Genomic DNA, 18618 nt, shown 5'->3' with positions numbered 1-18618 from the left:
AAACATTAAACTTTAAAAGAAAATGAAATTTGTGTCACTCACCAACTTTTATGACTGACGGGGACACACGCCTCTCCGTTGTAACCACGCCCTCCAAAATATGCAAGAGGAGGAGACAGGGTAGGGCAATCCACTGCGGTAAATCCATGGCAACCAAAATATCACACAAATATCACACAATCTGCTGGAGTACTGTCAGCACAGCGAGTGCCTTCGTGGAGAAATGTCTCGATGTTGAAAACGGAACACTATTTAAAACATCCTCATATTTGGAACCGTTGCTTCATAAATTCATAATCTGGTCAAAAATTCAAATATCCAGAAACCAGTTTGCAATCCAGTAAAAGATTATCCTCCATGTGTTCCTTGAATAAATGAAAATATGTAGGCCGGCTTATCTTCAAAGAGTAGGTTGATTTCTTGTTATTGAAAGTTTACGACAGTACATACCTCCGAGTTCCGGTTTAGTCGGCGGACGGTTAAAGTTTACTAGAATCCCCCAGTTATGAATCCCGTCACAGCAGAAAATAATAAGTGACTGTTTCGACATGGCGGCGTTTACTCAGAGTATCAGGCTGCAACATTTTGAGGAATCCGAAGCAGACACACCCATTGTGGTAGAGAATTTGTCCGTCTTTCTCCACCAATTATCCGTATCGTGTGCGAAACCGGACACCAGAACTTGCCGTGATAGCGGTCGCAAATAACGCGGTTCACCACACGCGTCTCCGCTGACAAACTAACGAGGTCGTCCCGGACTCATGCCAACAGAAAACGAGGCCTCGTAAATTGAAACCGAGTAAAAACTTGATCACACACTCACAGTCACACCTCTTGTCCTCGCTGGAGATTCTGGAAGTGTAAATTCCGGCCGTGTTACGATGTGGAGACAGTCCCAGTTGCGACAGTTGATGTCCTCACGTCATTCCGAATAATTTCCTCCCGCCTGGTCTGATAGACCTCACCGTTGGGTAGGTCACCAACGCGCCGCTCGGCAGTCGGTAATTAGCGGCCAAGTTAATTACGGCATCAAACTCGTCGCGGACGAACTCCAATTCCCTTTGAAAAGGGAAGAGATGAGGACAATAATTAGGAGTGAAGTATCATCACCGTCCCAGGAATTCTCATCAATTTCGTGTCAGAGTCACAGCTGGTGGGAATTTAGGTGATGTACTTTGAAGAAAAAGCGAATCCCGCGTAGAGCTCACAGCACGAGTAACTGCAATATCCTCAGTGCATGTGTGGTATTATGATATCGCAGTACGCCAGAAAATCCACTTGGAAAATTACCAAACGCACTGCCATGAGACGATTGCTGTGATTGGCTAGTGCGCAGAAGAACGCGCGCTCCAACGAGTAATTTATCATAGACACATTGTCATTGGTTGATTTTTTTGGTACAATTTTGTTGGCAGACGAAAGGTATGCCTTGTTATTGCGGACAAAGCAATGTCGCCGTACCACAGGTGAAAGCTTGAACAATAAGGTAGCTGTATGAAGGATAAAGAATTTACAAGGGGAAAAAAATGCTTTGTCCAACTCTAATAAACTGGTCACATAGGTCGAGTTGCTGAATAAGACTCATTCTAAAGACCACACAGCGAACAATTCGTTGCAATGCATGTGGAATTATGGTAATTTGTTTAATCGCTTCATCCCAGACACCATTTTAGAAAAAATTGCGCTGCCGGCCATTTCTAATTTCGGCCACTGTCAATTTTAGACATATGTTCGCAAAAAGCCATCTATCATTAATTTTGTGTAGTTAATAAATAGTAAACAGAGACCAGACCAGGAAAATAATGACCATCTATCATCTATGTTATTTGGGATTTTACTTTTTTTCACCATGGTGAAAAAGACCGAGTGTAATGCATTAATGCAATATAGATCACATTAAAGCACAGTTACATTATAGGGCTTGCACAATATATAAAAACACTTTACCTCTGGAAACTGGATTCTAATGATGTCCACGCAGGTCTATTTGCTCTTGCCTGCCACTTTTAATTGGAGGTCACAAGAGGGTCACTCAGCGGGTATCCAAGAGTGTCTCGTCAAATTTGACTGCAAACACTGCATCTTTGGAGTTTCTCTAACTGCAGGCATATTAATAGATCACACGATCCCGTTGGTGTGAAGAACACGTTGAGGACTGATTCGAGAGAACACTCCGCGGTGAGGCAAATCCAGCGGGTACAAAGGGCGCTCATCGACCGGCTACTGGCTGGGTTTACCCCGGTGAAGAAGGACTCGTTTTACGCCTATCTTGACATGCCTCGCGGTGGGTTAGGCCTAGGCGGCTGTGATCGATCGTGCCATGTAGCCACCACACAGCTGATATAAGAGAGTGGCTTCCTGTTGGCTTTGTGATTTTTCAAGGAATATACGCGAGAAGAGAAACAAATGAGATGGATGGGACTTTGGGGGTATGCATGGATGGATGAACTGATCATTAGATAAACGGGGGATGGTTGAATGAGGTTCGCGGAAAACATCAAGCCCCGGGAATCCATTCAATAACTTAATACCTCTACTGTTGAATGAATGGAGGAATTTGGATAAGCGTTTGATCGAATTTGATAAGCAAATGGAAGCCTTAATCGTCAAGTTTGTTCCAACAAATCCACTGTTTTTTTCATTTGGTTTTTAAAAACTCTTGATTAATATAAAAAGAGGAGTGGCTAGTGATGTGTTACGGGAGGCAGAAAGACCTACATTGAGTAGTTTGCATTCGCAACTCCACTGAAAGAAGGTTGTTATACAGATCCACCAGCTTTGCACAATTTAATCACAAAGTAGGGCTCCGATAAATTCGACAAAAGGATAGCTGACAAGAATTTTGCAAATTAACTAAACATTCAAGTTGTCTTTTTTGTGCAAAAAATATTGTCTGTAGGCCAAAATGTTCTTGCACATACCTGTGTCAAGTTGTTTACTTGAGCCAACATTCCTGATGTCATATAAAGTTTGGACTCCCATGAAATCTGGTTTCTTTGACCTTATGGACAGTAACCCTCAAACGTGATCGCTTACAGTCCCAATAATAATTATCTTTACTTATATATTAGCATGCGCAATACAACCAATATGAGTTCGTTTTTTATTGTCCAAATTTCACACTACAACATGACTAATCTGTCTTGGTGCCTAGGCTTGGTCAATTCAGTATAACCTGAAAGTTATTTGAACGGGGAAAAACATGACTGAATCCTGACACCATGCCGTGAAAAATAGGCGTAGGCCTACCCTTTACTATTGATCTGTTAATGGCGGCATAATATTTGACGAGCGGATGCCACTTTTGGTAACATTTTTTCTATAGCAAGCACATGCTTTTCCCGAGACATTTTGTAGAATTCGATCAGTATCACTCACTATTCCCCGACTTCCAAATTACCCGGGCACATTTCCACCACGTTCAGCACACAGACTGGCCGTCACCAAAACCGCCTTCAAATACAATTTTCATGCAACGCGCGCCAATCCAATAAAGAAATAATGCCGTGATCTTGGCGCGCTCTGTGGCTCACGCCTGCAACTTTTCCCGCCAAAAACCGCGCGATACCATCAGCAGTGTGGATTTACCGATTATCTAAATGCCAATCCAGTTAAACCCGAGATTGCGAGGATTATCAACGATATTGCTGGCCCAAGTCGGTTCAATGTACATTTTCTTTTAATAAAAATTATTATTTCAAGATCCCTGTAAATTATGATGAGCGTTGGGCCTGAATTGTTTGGTCTTGCGACAAAAATGAGGCAATGAAGCTCTGGAAGTCGGTTTCTAAGCAGCTGGTACCATGGGGCCAGCCTAATGTTCTCATTGTATCTACTGACTGACTGACTGACTGACTGACTCCCCGACTGAATCCCCCAATGCATGACTAAATTAATGATTGAATACCTCACTGACTGACTGTCACCTGTTAATTAGCCTGGTTGTTGACTGGTAAAGCTGAGAGCCGGGCAGTGCTATCGGATAGGATTACCCCATAACGCCAGGCTACATATCCGACCTATAGCTATTGTGTGGGCCACATGCATGACTATTGGAGAATCAATTAAATATAATTTAGTGCACCGTGGGACTTGCTTTACTAGACTTGACTCAGTATTTTGTTTTATTTTCAACGTGTGCATATACTTCTTAAAATGTGTGAGGACTCTATGTGTTTGCGTGTACCCACAAATATTCAAATTCATTCATATCCATATCTCTTAATTGCGTACTAATTTGTTTCAACGGGATTCAGAAAGGAATAAGAAATACGATTCAATTTTCACGACAACTCTCCTTTAATAGACCGATCCTTTAGGCCCCGCCCACTGCATGCCCACGTGGGCGATAATTACATAATACGCCTCTCCAATGCAACACTGCACATTCCAGTCGCGCGCGTCATGCGCATCTGTTGTGAACGCGTGTCGGACACTCATGGCTGTGATTGGTCAAAACATCTTTCTTTGGGCGGGGTTTTTTGATGGATGATATTAACATGTAAAAACTTGTAGTGTGGCACGTGCGTCGAGGCACGCAACAAACAAACGCAGGTACAGTCGATCCTTCCAGCTTTGGAAGTTTCACAATCGGAGACACAGCAAATTCATGAAATTCCACTCGGGTTTTTAAGAAATGCCAATAAATCGATGAATGTTTCCATTTGGCTGATGCAAACGAGTTTCGTGGCACGTCCGGCCGACACATTTCCACTTGAGTGGTGCCAGGGACGGAAGTTAATTTCTTGAAATCCCACGATTCTAGGGGAACTTTCTGTGCTTTTTTTTTCCAAGGCGGCTTGCTCGTAAAGGTGTTTTTTTTTCTGTACATTGTCCAAACTTGGTCATCTTATGTCGGAGAATAATAGTAAGTGGATACATTTCTAATATAATTTATAAATTGTACACGTCACAGCCATGTCAAACCACTTATATCGTTTCCAAACTTTTAATTTCAGAGTGATAGCGCTGGCGATAATCTATATTCACAAGCCATCATAACATGAATTGTATATGAAAAGAATTGATTGCAATGTGTTTAAAACCAAAAGATTTAATTTTAGGAGTAAACAATATGCAGTAAGTTGAGCAAGCGTCCCGGAGCCTCGTAGGAATCCAAAGACTTGCGCCCTAGCCACATGTGGCTAATGTGTATGATCGTCACAAACTCAAGCTACTAGCACCGAAATTCTCACCTGGGGCAGCTGCGGGGCGTTATTGATGTCCCGGGCAACTTAATTGGCAGAGTGGACCCAAATCACCCGTCAAAGAAGGGAGCAAATTAACCGGCTACCTTGGTCTGTGAGTCTTTCACTTTTCAGAATGCAAAGTTATGCTGAGCTGAAAGCCCTTGCCGTCTCTTCACGTTTGTAGCTTTCACTTTATATTGCTCGATCGTGATGCTTGATGTTAAAGTTCGTTGAACTTAGTGATTCCTTTTTTTACTTTGTTCTAGAATTAAATGGCTTTCCCCCTTCTTCTTCTCACAAAATGCGTGGTTAACTTGTAAGGTTACATCCAAAAACAATTACTTCGCATTTTTAAACACATAATTTTTTATCTATTCCAATTACACGACAAATTTATTTTCGTTTTAGATCGAGAGGCTCTGATTGAACAAGAGAGGGCGCTAATTCAGTTGAACAGAAAATCAACACAGACAGTGCACATCATTGGGAAGACGGCTCTTATATCTACCCAAAATGACGAATATTTCGGCAGAAGGATTAGCAAACAAGTTGAAGGAGAATCTCCAGGCATCACACGTTGTAAGGAAGCAATCTGTCGCAGTTGCAATTTAGCGTGTGTCTATTAATTACAGTAAAATCGGGCATTCTGTCATGTCTGTGGGGCGGGGTTATGGGCGGGGTTAGCGGGTGGGGTGGCCAAATTGAGAGGGGGCATTGCATTAAAATGGTGGGGATAGTACAGTAAATATCTTATCTGACTTGTGCAGTTGTATGGAGAGTTGGCTATTTTACTTTTTAGCGATGAATGGACAAAAACATGCAGATTAAAATTTAACTTGATTTCATAAATATAACTTTAAAAGACAAAATTTTGTTGGATTCTTTCAGGAAATGGAGGATGTATCTAGTGGTTGTGGGGCTAAATTCAATGCAGTTATAGTCTCGGATAACTTCAACGGCAAACCACTTCTGCAGAGACACAGGTAGGCCTAATTAGAACTTCTTTCCTAAATAAACATTCTCATCCGACACGGAAGGCTGAATTTCTCTTTTCAGCCAGTACAGCTAACAAAATCACTCTGTTAGTTTTTAAACCTATTGTCTGCTCTCTCATTTATAAAAAAAAAAAGGGAGTTATATGTTTTAACAAATTATCAAAGCGCTATACATTATGCAACTATCAATTGTTCTTTCGTGCCTTTAACTTAACGTCGGAATTCACTTCTTCTTTTTTTTGCAATGAAAAAGGATGGTCAACGACTGCTTGTCGGAGGAACTCAAGATTATCCACGCCTTCTCCATGAAGACACTCACGCCGGAGCAGTGGACGAAACAACAGAATAAATGACCCCGGGCTTGTGACCTTTGACCTCAACTGAGAGAGAAACACTTGGGACCTTCAAATCAGGCTGCGTGCCGTCTGGAACTACCAATGGATTGTTCTCAAGACCGAAAGAAAACAGGAAAACTCCTCCAGTCCAAGTGCTGCCCAGAAATTATGAGACAATTTAAACTGATTGTACAATGTTTGTGGAAATCCTCGTGATATTTCTCCAGTGCAACTGCCTTCGGTCAGTATTAGTAGTGCATCTAGCGGGAGCAGAATGCGGAAAACATGTATCGATTTGTGTCCCATTTTTCGGCATTCTGAAAAATGCTCCAAGATGCAACTCTGTACAGTAGATCAATGACTCGCTGTACTGTATGCGTTTATCATTATTTATTCTTGGTAAAGAAACAAAGGCTTTAATACTCAAAAAGGGAAAGATTTCCATATACGAAGTTCACTCAACACCTTGTGTACAAACCCTATGAGATTGGACTGAAAAATTCTAAGTGTTTTCTAAGAAAATGCTTGTATTTTCTCACTGCTCAAATTGACTTTGATGACATGAAATTGCTATCTGGGGGCTTGTTAGTCAATACAGAGGAAAATTAGTGAACTTCGCATATGGTAATCTTGCCCTCAAAAAGTGCCCTACGCACTGTAGCTTGCAAGCTAGGGCTGTGCTGAATATACGAAATATTCGAATATTCGGTCATCAACCAAATATCCAAATAGCATATTGTTTTTAATCAGATATTTGAAAACTGTGAGATGATGAGAAACATCCACAATGTTGTTTTAATCATTATAAGTTGTGTGGATTTATATTGTTTCTAAAATGCCACACTTTTGTCGAGATCCACTTTGGCACATGATTATGAGAGCTTCCATAAGGAATATTGGCTCAAATTTCTTCTTTACTATCGGTCCGTAGCATCAGCCTCTGCCTCTTCCTCCTTGTATTACTGTATTCAGCCCTATTGTTAGCCTGAAGAAACCTGTGGATGGAAGATAGTTAAAAATAAAATCAGTTTTAGGAATCAGCTAAGGAGTGAAAACTGTTATCAATATTTCACAAATTGGATCTTTCACAATTCACATCCTTTTGAGTGTCTCAATCAAAGACATAAAATTAAGAATTTTAAAATGCAAAATAGACCCCGACCATGGCATGCCAAACATGCATGAACAGCATTTCAGTAAAATCATCTCTACGAGATCAACTGTAAAATGCCCTCAAGGCGTTTAAGGTCACTTGTCCTCGGAACAAATATTTTCCTTGAAATAATTATCCCGTTCAGACAATTAATGAGGTGGTTAAACTTCCTGTCTCCATTCTTGTTAGAATTATGCAAGGTTGTTTAGTCCAGTGATTAAATCAGCCATAAAGTCACACCGACAGGTTCGTAATTTAATAGTTTTGTTATGTGGGGAATATCTATAATTGTCAGCCAAGGGTTTTTTTTAAGTCGTGATGAAGATGTCGGTTTTACTAAGTTGAGCCGACCACAGGCCCCCAGCCTTAATGTCACTGACTCATTTGATTTCAATTTGGAGTTAATAAAGTGTAAATCTTTAACATGTGCAACACAATTTGCTTCAGGCAAGAGTGATGTGTGTGATGTTTTGTTGGCAGTAAAACAATTTGTGAGGTTGCCATGCGGAAGTGCGAGTGACCCTCAAAATCTGGTGACCCCGGTTCGAATCCAGTACAGCCAGTTTGTTTCCAGTGGTAGATTGGGGGATGGGGGGGGGGGGGGTGGATTAGTAAGGCACCTCTTGGCCCACCAAAAATAGGAACATCATGCAAAAGAAGCACAGGACTGCTCCCCCCCCCCATTAGTCTTGAACAGAACAGCTACCCCCCCCCCCCAGCCAAAGCTGCATCCGGCCATCGTTTCCATCATGTTCCAGAATTAAAGGCATCCACAATCATAAATTCTTGAAAAATTTTGCGACAACCATCATGACATCTCTAAATTCTAATGTGCAGAAAGCCAATGGTCCTTTTTTTGTAATTGAATTCTAAAGCTGCATGAAGTCCCATGCGAAGTAATAGTGGACGGGCTCTGCACAAATTAACTGAGAAACTGACAACACGTATAATTTTAGTCATAAGGTTCAATTGGCCCACAATGGGTAATCCTATACAATAGCACTGCCCGGCTCCCGCCAAACAGCCAGGCAAAGCTGCAAGTGACGGTCAGTCAGTCAAGTACAAAGAGGATCATAGGCTTGCCCCATTTGTGACCAGCACAAAGATTTACAGGGTTTTTTTTAAGTACAATAGATGTATACCATCTTTAAAGGGAAATAAAGAAGCACTCAAAAACAATTTCTGACTTTTTAAAAATCATTTTAGGTTTATTTAGTATATGCTGATGCTAACATTGAAAGTTGTTATCTCTACATGACAATAGCACAGTTACATTACATATATCAAATGAAATAATATTTGATGCAAGATTAGATGAGGAATTGTAGCAATTTCAACAAAAAAATGTGACTCGATCAGATAAAGGAATTGTTTCTCACGGATTGAACTGCATGTTTTCCCAAATACATGATATGCATGTTTAGTTCATGACCTTGCGTGAAAGATATTTTGTTTGTTTTCATTTTTCCTCCATTTCCGACTCATAACAGACTAATATTCATTCATCTCCATAATACGATCTTTTCTGGAGCTTAGAATCACTGATCCAAGTTTGTGAGCAGTTGTGCAGTCGGACACTTTTCAAATCATTTTGATTGAAACATTTTTACAGAAGATTAATGAAGATTAAGATAATGAATACAGCATACGTTTGTGCAGTACCAAAGGTAAGAAAACTGTAGAGTTTTTTTTTTACACCTTTTTGGAAATGATTTTCAGCTCGTGTGGGACTTGGGGTCCCCGTCACTCTGGAAATCAGGGAAAACCTTGAAATTAGTTATTTTTCCTGTCAGGGGAAAAATCGGGGAATTTGAAAGTGACACAGAAGTGAAAGTTTTTTTGCCAGTTTGGTGTTATGTGCATCTTGTGCCATGTGTCCAAGTTGTGTCTGTTGACTGACTGGCTATGGAGGCTATTTAGTGTTTATGCAGCGTACACACCTCTCCAGATAATAACATTTGGCTTTGCTACACCAGCTCTTGACTTTTCAGCAACCTCGCTAAAGTGAACATATTTCTCATGGATTTTTTGGAAATTTCCCCAGGAAATATCACGGAAAAGTCAGGCAATTTTGTTTCATGAACTGCTGGGAACCATCAGGAATTTTAGTTCATGTAAATGCACAAACCAACATGATTCAAAATGTCAGGTTTTGAGTCTATATGCAAAATAAATACCCTGCTATATGCTTTGTCGCTACAATGACATGGGACGTTTTGAAACAAATACTAGCACCAATAAATAAATGGCAAAAGACACAGTATGATACAAAGTTTAAGCAATTAAGATTAAAATATGACCATTATTATAATTAGTTCCATTATCTATTCTATCCAGGAAAAAATGTTATAATCGTGAAACCAATAAAATTAAAGCCTCTTTTTTTGTGCAGTGCATTTTAAATTGTCCGGATATTGTTCGTTGTTCAACGGATATAATTATCTGTGCAATGCAAAAAAATTTCGACTCCGCGCGCCAGCCAATCGGAGTCGACTTTACAAACTGTGACGTCGTTTCTAGCAGAAATTCAACAACGGGTTACCGAAGACCTGATAGAAGGGGCCTGCTGAATGGTCAGAATCTTGAGGTCAATATGCAGGCTGTTTGGCATACTTAATCACCAAATCTGCAAGCGGCTATTGCAATGTACAAGATAAGATGAAATACATCACACCAAAAATTTTATTTTAACAATTTGGGTACTTGAAAATTAGCACACGCCACTTATAATATTGAATTAACAGCCAAAGTAATTTAATGACTGGGTAGACTATTAAATTCAAATCTGGGAGTGATTATTGCGCAGGGAAAAAAAACCATGGTTACATTTCAGGATGTTAATAACAGAAAAGTATAAAATATTACGGAATACAAAAACCGTGATTAAATTTTTTTTTTTTTCTAAAACAAAAGCTTACAGTCACAGTACTGTAATACACAGACAGCTACATAATTTTTTTAGATACTATGACAACAAGTTTCTACGACAACGCATTCCTACACATTGAGAGGCACATAAAGTTTGTCAAAAAGTTACACGTACATGTCATTCTATAAATTTAGGGTCCAAAGTCTGACATTTTTCCTGTCCCTGTTACCTTGGTACTTTGTGCTTTACCATTCAAATATCATTAAGAACTTTAAAAGATTGTTCATTTGTTGGGTAGGTATTTTGCTATTCGTAATCACTCATGGAGGATGACTGCATTAAGGAGTGCATCAGAATTATAAAATCATAGATGTCAGATGTAACAGGGACAGGAAAAAGTAGACCCTATATTTGTAGAATGACCCGTCTGTATTCGGAGATATTCTACAGATCTGGACCAGTCTCATGGAGATAAGCGAAAAATGTTCTGCTAACCGAGCCGCCATCCATTTCAAGGATGGTGTAAGCAGTAAGCACAGAAAAAAGTGCTAACTTCAAAAGAATTTGCATAAAACGGGGAGGCAATGGTAGAAATCTCTATACACATGAGGGTTATATTGACACCGAGAAAAAGAACGAAGATTAACACACTTTTTCTGCTATAAAGAGCAGAATTGTTCTCCTTATCATTCAGCGGCACTATGAATTTGGCCCCTGAATACTACAAAGGACCTGTTGTACAATTTTTGTTCCTGGATTTACTTCGGAAGATGAATGATCTACGATGAACACTTGCCGACTGCTCTTCACTTTGTTTTTTACTTGCATATTGAGCTGTAGAAATCCACATTCGAGGGTCCGTTGAAACTGCAAAAACCAACAAATACAGTGAGTTGAAAGATTGATTATTTACTGTTTCCCCCCCCCAGTAACTCCGCCTCCCAAAATGGGTGTAATCCCCCTGTTAAACGCCCCTTCTTTGACACTGCTGACTGACTTGTGATGGTCTTGTGATGACTTGTAATGACTTGTGACTGACTTGTGACTGACTCGCTAAGACTTGTGCCTGACCTGTGACGACTTATGAAAAATTACGATAACTTGAGACTGACTTGTGATGACAATTAATAACTACTTGTGACAATTTATGATGACTTGTGACAACTTAAGACAACTTGTAACAGCTTATGATGACTTGTGATGACTTGTGACAACTTATTATGACCTGTAATGAATTGGGACAACTTACGATGACTTGTGACAACTTATGATGACCTGATTACAAATAACAACCCCTTTGTCTTTCCGACACAAACCTGTCTGTGATTTGGTCCATCCATCTCAGACATCAGCATTGGCCGCTCCTTGCTGGGCCTGCATCTGGGCCTGCATCTTAGCCAACATCTCATGCATCCGTTTCAACTGCAAAGAAAGAAATAACCAATGACATCAATTAGAAAAAAACAGTACTTTGCAATCAGGTCACATTAAGAAATGTGACACGGGCCATTTTCAAAACCCAGGTTTCGCTCAGGCTTGGCTTCAGTGTAGGGTACCGAATCTTTTAAATGATTTTTGTTTGAAAAATGGCATACAGAATAATTATTTAATTACCTCGTTCTCTTTCTCTTGGAGCATTTGGTCCTTTTCAGAAGTATCATCTCTGAAAGTAAACAAAAAACAACAATATCTTCAAAAACATCTGGAGACTTCAATAGCAAACATTCTCAAAAATACATCTCAGTCATTCTATAAATTTAGGGTCTTAATTGTAATTTGCCATTCTATTCAAGTGTGGTTAAAAATGAGGACAACCTATATTTATTTGTTAGATTGGTAGTTTGCTTTACATAATGACTCTCTAAGACAGGCATCTCTAAGAAGGCATGAAGAAGTACATCAGAATTATAGAATCATAACTGTAACAGGGATGGGAAAAAATGTGGACCTCAAATGTATAGAATCACCATTCTACTGCTAATGTTTGTGAGCTCAATCTTGAAGATGCTCACAGCTATCTGCCTGAAACGTCTATTCACAACTCCCATCAGTGGATGTGTTGAATGTTAGTTCTTTTGAAAATTTGAACAAATTCATGATGAGGCTGTGCCCATACCTTGGTGGTGGGGGAGCGCGCTGGGATGGCCTCCCACCGCGCACTTCCTTTTCCCCGCCCCCGCTTCGGGCCAGCTTCTCCGAGCGGAAGTTCTCGTAGTGCACCTCGTGGGTGACTTCTTGCAGGTCTTGCATGTGGGTGCTGCCGACAAAATGAGTAAATCAGGAAAAAACATGCTTAGCACCAAAAAAATATGCTTAGCAAAAACACTTGCCACTAAAAATATTAATGTGATTTTATTGATTTGCAGTTGATTTCTGCTAAACACGTAAATTTGCTAAGACATTTCCCCTGACATTTCCCTGAAAAACTTCAGAAATTCCATGAGAAATATTTTCACTTCAATGAGGTTGTTGGGAAGTCAAGAGGTGGTTGCAGCAAAGTATCTACTACTGACTGGATATATTCACACTGCATAAATACTAAAAATCCATCGTAGCCAGTCAATGGACACAACGTGGACACATGGCACAAGACGCACATACTCCAAACCTGGCAGTTGATTTTTCCCTGATTTGGGTTTTTTTTACCCCTGACGGGCAAACGGGAACTCATTTTCAAGGTTTTTCCCAGATTTCCAGAGTCGTTGGGAACCCTGTTTCTACTTCGCAACTGGTCCTCATATGACGCTAGGGGGCGCTCTTTTTCTCGTATTCTTTTCTTTCTTATTACCGATAGTTTACAGATACATGGAGGGAAACAAGATGAGTAGATGATAATAAAACAGTCATGGTACCAAATAGTGAGGTTGTTTTTTTCAAGAAAACTCTATTTTTATTTACTAAGACAACTTACATGAGCATACTACGGAGCTTGATGAAATCACAGTGGTCCGGATTCTCAACTGGAAATAAAAACATCAACAAAAGTAATTTTCAATTATTGTGAAAAATTTTGCAAGCAATCTGAAATGCAACAATATTCAAGTCCAAAACCCAATTAAAAGTCTTCATTAACAATTTTCCAAATTTGATTTCGGAATTTATTTGGATTACGAACCTTCTACTACACCCCATGGGTAGAGCCTCCCTCGCACTTTGCGACCTTTGACCTCGATCATCTGACTGGAGCCGCAAACAGCAAAAGGCACTCCAGCCTAAACAATTTAAATTTAAGAAAAATCTGTTAGATTTCGAAGAAAAAAACAAAGATTGATACAAAGTTGTGATTTGTGTTCTTCTGAAGGAACCGTCCAATTTTTCTGGGAAAGTTAGGGTTGAAATATTCGACAACAATTTTGTTCTGACCTTGAGTTGCTTGTTCTGCTCTTTGAAGTCTTCATCCTCATCCGAGTCGGAGTCCGGCATCTGATAGATCCTGATGTGATTGTCCTCAATCTCACTCATGATCTAAAAGAGATTTTTGAAGAATAATTAGTCATTGAAACATTCATTCTCACCATTCAATTTTTTGAACACAAAGTGCTGTCTGTCTGCATGCCAAAAATATTCATGAGCTTTCGACCACCGAACTTGCCGGGGTCGGTTGGCTGGTTAAAATCTGATATAGCAAAACAACTGTTAAGTTTGTCACAAGCCAATATAGCCCATCAGGCCAGCATTTATCTCCGGTTTCCTTGGCATGAAACGACTGAGAATACTCCTCTTGGATGGGATGCCAGTCCATCACAGGTTACTCCCCAGCTAATGCCGGTACCCATTTATACTGGGTGGAGAGAGGCAAGTGGGGTGAAGTGGCTTGCCCAAGAGCACAGCATATGGCTAGCAGCTGGATTCTAACCCCTGACCTCTGATCATAAGTCACAAACCTCAACTACTAGGCCAAACTCCCCGACAGATATGGTAACAGGTACACAATACAACATGAAAATATCATACACAATGAGAGTATTATACGACATAAGAAAATCATAGGATATGTCCTCTTTGTTGACCAAAAACCTACAAAATTTTGCCTATTTTTTTAAAAATAAACTGTTGGTCCTGAAACTCTACCTTGGATTTTAGAGCCATAATCTCCTTCCTAGTGAGTGTATCGGCCTTAGCAATGACTGGAACGATGTTGACTTTGCTGTGTAGCGCCTTCATGAACTGAGCATCCAGGGGTTTCAGCCTAGGAAATTTAAAAAAAAATAAAAAAGGACGGCGATTCACACATCAAAGGAATTTCTGAATGAACCAAATCCATTGGAGTATGGCAAACATCACAATGAAACTTCAACAGTTGATGTTATGAAATTCGCATTCCTCTTCACAATTGCAGAGATACTCAATGCTAATGCGAAACTCCTTCACACGAAAGTCTTTAAGCTCGCAATATAAACCATTTTAGAAGGAATATTTCGAAATCTTACCCGTGTCCAGTCGGGGAGATGAAATAGAAGCAGCAGTGGACTCTGTTATCGATGATGTTACGACGATTCAAGCCACTCTCGTCATTCAGGTAACGCTCGTATTGATCATCAATGTAGTGAAGAATCGGATCAAAACTGAAATAAAAAATTTGAAATCCATCAAGATTTTTTCTACGAAGCTACGAAGCACAAGTTGTAGGTCTATTATCTAGTCTCCGAAACTAAAATTTGTCCACAGTACCACAGAAATACTAATGGCATCCAATAGACCATTATCATGTTGCAGCCATTTGATTTTTTCCATTCAGATCAATGTAACCAAAGCGAGGCTGGAAGGAAAAATAGTCTGGTACCTTTTTGCACAAAAACATTATCATTCAGTACGTTATTGGATACAGGGAACATGAATAAAATGGTGGAAGCACGATAAAGGTCTATAGATTAGCCTATGGGCTCCGTGCACAAGTACCCCCTCAATGGTAAGAAAGGGAGAGTTTTGGCAAACTACTAGGAGAGACATTTGAACGCCTTGCCGCCGACGCCTGACGCTCACGCGAAGATGCTATGGTTTTGTGCACATTCGGAATAAAATAAGCCGTGCCAACTTTGTGCTATAGGCGGCCAACCAGGACATGCACGCGGTGTGTCCCATCCTTGGGCTCTCAAAAGCGGTCAAAAAGCGCCCTCTCTTGTTTGCGCACGGAGCCCATTCTGGGATGAAACAAACACTCACCAGTCGTTATTATTGATGGCATCTCCGTAGCCTGGAGTATCCACGACAGTCAGCCTCAGCTTCACGCCTCGCTCCTCAATCTCAACGGTCGACGCATCGATGCTCACTGTTTTATCAATTTTCTCTGCATCAAGCACAAAAATAAACAAGGATATGCTTTCCTATTTTAAAGGCATGTGGGATCATTTGCATTTATCCCAAAAGTAACCGATTATCAAAAACCTTCCTTGGATTAAAGATTGTTCTGGTACTAAACACCTCGTGAAATTATTCTGTCTGGCTTGCTGTCGTTTAGAAGAAATCCAGAAATGTTCATAGGTGATTTCCAATGGTCAGTCAATTGACTGAGTTTTGGAAATAAAGAGTGCTATGATGTTTCGTGATCAAAAGGTTTTCTTGAAATAACAAAAAAGTGTAGTATCCACGGAGCTGAAACTTCAACAGGCTAGGTTTGGAACATTCGTCTTTGGATTTTGAGAGGTGTTATTATTAGAAATGAACAAAATGCATGAAACGCAAATGATCCCATATGCCTTTAAGCTGCATCCAGAGACAGTTTAGGACATAATTGACAGTCAGTCTGTCAGTGACTCAGTCAGTTTTGCTGGCCCCAGCAAGAAGCTTATGACAAGTTTGGTTCTCTGGACTAGGAGAAATCAATTTATTTTTTCTTCAAAAGGTTATATAGCAAGGAGTCAAATTTTGTAAAAACAAAAATAAAATGACAAAACGGATTGGTCTGGTACCTGATGCACTTGGTATATGCCTCTCTGGGTAGAGATCTGTGAGGAACAGGCTGTTGATCAGTGTGGATTTCCCGAGACCAGACTCACCTGAAACAGAAATTTATTACACAGATTATTAAAAATATACACAGATAACAGTTCCTTTTGGCACAATTTTTAGCCTTATATTAATTGTGTCCTGTTTTGATTCCTTAAGTTCAAATCAAGGAAAATCAATTCACTAGTCAAAGAGTAGAATCTGCAGTAATTGTCACACTATATAATGATGCTTTCACATAACATAAATAATGTCAAACTCAATGAAATTATTTGTGTAAGTACCTAAAACATGTAAAAGTCTCTCTTTCTTCTAATTGTTTTTGCTTGTGTTGCCGTTTGTTGTTAATTTTGTTATGAATGGCATGCTGCTTTTGTTTAATTAAACTAAAGATTGCCAATTGATGCTCCCAATCAATGCACTGACAACTCACCAACAACCATAAGCGTGAACTCAAATCCTTTCTTGACGGATTTCCGATGGACCTGATTGGGCAGGTTGGCAAAGCCAACATAGCCCGGTGTCTCTGGGTTGGAAAACTGCTGTAAGAAAAAAAAAAAAATAGAAAGTGGGTATTAAGCTGTCAGTCTTCTTTTACTATTCATGTTATTTTAAATTGACTCCTACATTTAATTGCAGAGTTTATATTTTCTTTTTCTGATTCCAGGCTCTTGAGGATTTTTTTAAACGGGACATCAAGTCCGAAATTATATAATGGTCTGATTCCCATCATGCCCATCTTGAGAATAAGAAGTCACAACAACAATGTTGGCGCGGAACCAGACAATGCCTGACTAAGATTTGTCCCTTTTCAGTGCTGTGCCAGCTTAATATCATTAAAGCCGGCTTCAGCCAAATATACACTGCCAAAAAATAGCAGTTTAAAACTAAACCATCAGGACCATGTAAACATGATATTAAGAGACCTATTATTAAAGTATTAGGCCTAGGCCTATAGTATTAAACTCTAAATTATAATTCTGAAAGGATGAACATGATGGAAATTGATAGAAAGACACACATCATAACTATAAAACGTCATTAAGCATGTTAAGAATTCTTTTTAATCCATTAAATACAAAGGGTAAATACAAACTAGTAATAACCGACATTGGCATCCCCATCATAGCACTAGTATTAGCAGGCTATACAAAAAGTGTGTTTTTCTCTTTTGACATTGAAAAGAAACGACTTTAATCACCAAAATATCTTCCACTAACCTGCGCTCTTGAATCTTTCCCAGACATCATTAAATAACTAAGGCTCACTGTGAAAGAATTAGACAAACAATTCTTCAAAAGGTTGTCTCGAACAGACAAAAGCAGCAATTTTATAGACAATCCCTCGACGACCGACAGCGTTAACTACATCCACAGATATATTTCGCCCATTGAAATGTCACCTTGTTCCCAGTTGGATCTAACTCGACCGTAGTTTTCTACACGATCCTGCTGAAACGAGGTTGAAACAAAAACCACAAATCCAGCCGTATTCCCAGACGTCTTATTTATTTTACGCGCAGATCTCCATTGTGTTTACTCCCTATGTACCAGACTAAGTACTTGTGTCAAGTGACATTCCATGAGTTCTTTCAGACTGACGAGTACCTGTCAATCAAAAAAGGTTACACCCCTCAAAGCAAATAAGCGTGGCTGGGGGGGGGGGGGGGCTGAAGAAATATATTATTGTAAACGATAAAGAAATAATTTAATAGCTTTCCATATATAGAAATGTTGGCTATAGCAATGAATTGAATGAAAGTAACGAAGATTTTGAGATATATCGGTATAACCCCCCCCCCCTCAAAAAGGGAAGTTTTAGGAATTTTAGGGAAGTCCCCTCGCTTACTTTTTGGGGAAAACACTTTTGCCTTTAAAATATCTATGACCAAAACCAAGCTGAAGTTAAGGGTTGGGTTGACTACATGCTGAACTTCGTGTGATATTCCACAGGATATGACAACATTCTGGAGTTTTACATTTTGACATCATAACCAAACCATCTTCTGGTGTTACGGTGATCATTTTAATTCAAGTGGGCCTGCGTATTGCTTTATCACCGAAATTAATATTTTGTTGAATGCGCTTATAACTAAATTTAGGAGAGGTCAACAGAAATTAATCAGAGGAAA

The 18618-nt window shown here is 39.7% G+C and overlaps 3 protein-coding genes across 9 annotated transcripts in view; 1 reads left to right on the top strand and 2 right to left on the bottom strand.

Annotated features, from left to right (window-relative positions):
- Window positions 1-1262, bottom strand: part of LOC119726277 (glutamate receptor ionotropic, kainate 2-like) — a 57302-nt gene extending 56040 nt beyond the window's left edge. For all 6 annotated transcript variants that reach the window (XM_038197913.1, XM_038197915.1, XM_038197918.1 and 3 more), the window contains exon 1: window positions 43-1262. In XM_038197913.1, the coding sequence (XP_038053841.1) occupies window positions 43-148 (106 nt within the window). In that variant the 5' untranslated portion in view covers window positions 149-1262. The remainder of the gene's footprint in view (window positions 1-42) is intronic.
- Window positions 1263-4703: 3441 nt separating this feature from the next.
- On the top strand, window positions 4704-6922 carry LOC119726276 (bolA-like protein 2). Of its 2 annotated transcripts, none has more exons than XM_038197911.1 (4): window positions 4704-4867; window positions 5598-5768; window positions 6078-6172; window positions 6438-6922. In XM_038197911.1, the coding sequence occupies exons 2-4, from the start codon at window positions 5703-5705 to the stop codon at window positions 6535-6537; spliced, it is 261 nt and encodes an 86-aa protein (XP_038053839.1). In that variant the 5' UTR covers window positions 4704-4867; window positions 5598-5702; the 3' UTR covers window positions 6538-6922. The 2 variants fall into 2 exon arrangements, with proteins under 2 accessions (XP_038053839.1, XP_038053840.1); XM_038197912.1 differs by lacking the exon at window positions 4704-4867 and adding an exon at window positions 5171-5301.
- A 1929-nt stretch (window positions 6923-8851) lies between these two features.
- On the bottom strand, window positions 8852-17891 carry LOC119726275 (septin-2-like). Its single transcript, XM_038197909.1, has 13 exons — window positions 17708-17891; window positions 16921-17029; window positions 16451-16537; window positions 15705-15828; window positions 14972-15106; window positions 14613-14730; window positions 13905-14006; window positions 13657-13753; window positions 13453-13501; window positions 12658-12798; window positions 12156-12204; window positions 11858-11963; window positions 8852-11408 (listed from the first exon to the last, which is right to left on the bottom strand). Exons 1-12 carry the CDS (start codon window positions 17735-17737, stop codon window positions 11883-11885), a joined length of 1122 nt encoding a protein of 373 aa, XP_038053837.1. The 5' UTR covers window positions 17738-17891; the 3' UTR covers window positions 8852-11408; window positions 11858-11882.
- Between the last annotated feature and the right edge of the window lie 727 nt (window positions 17892-18618).

This window comes from Patiria miniata, unplaced genomic scaffold (assembly GCF_015706575.1).
Source record: "Patiria miniata isolate m_02_andy unplaced genomic scaffold, ASM1570657v1 HiC_scaffold_2, whole genome shotgun sequence".
Taxonomy (NCBI): Eukaryota; Metazoa; Echinodermata; class Asteroidea; order Valvatida; family Asterinidae; genus Patiria; species Patiria miniata.
The sequence above is the reverse complement of the archived record's forward strand: the minus strand, read 5'-3'. Positions and strand labels throughout refer to the sequence as shown.

Bases quoted from the DNA above. Each gene is read 5' to 3' on its own strand.
- LOC119726276 (XM_038197911.1), top strand. From the start codon at position 5,703: ATGACGAATATTTCGGCAGAAGGATTAGCAAACAAGTTGAAGGAGAAT. The intron at 5,769-6,077 runs GTAAGGAAGCAA...GGATTCTTTCAG, and splicing joins ATCTCCAGGCATCACACGTT to GAAATGGAGGATGTATCTAG. The intron at 6,173-6,437 runs GTAGGCCTAATT...GCAATGAAAAAG, and splicing joins CCACTTCTGCAGAGACACAG to GATGGTCAACGACTGCTTGT.
- LOC119726275 (XM_038197909.1), bottom strand. From the start codon at position 17,737: ATGATGTCTGGGAAAGATTCAAGAGCGCAG. The intron at 15,829-16,450 runs GTACCAGACCAA...TGCTTGATGCAG, and splicing joins GCATATACCAAGTGCATCAG to AGAAAATTGATAAAACAGTG. The intron at 13,502-13,656 runs GTTCGTAATCCA...TTTTATTTCCAG, and splicing joins CCCATGGGGTGTAGTAGAAG to TTGAGAATCCGGACCACTGT.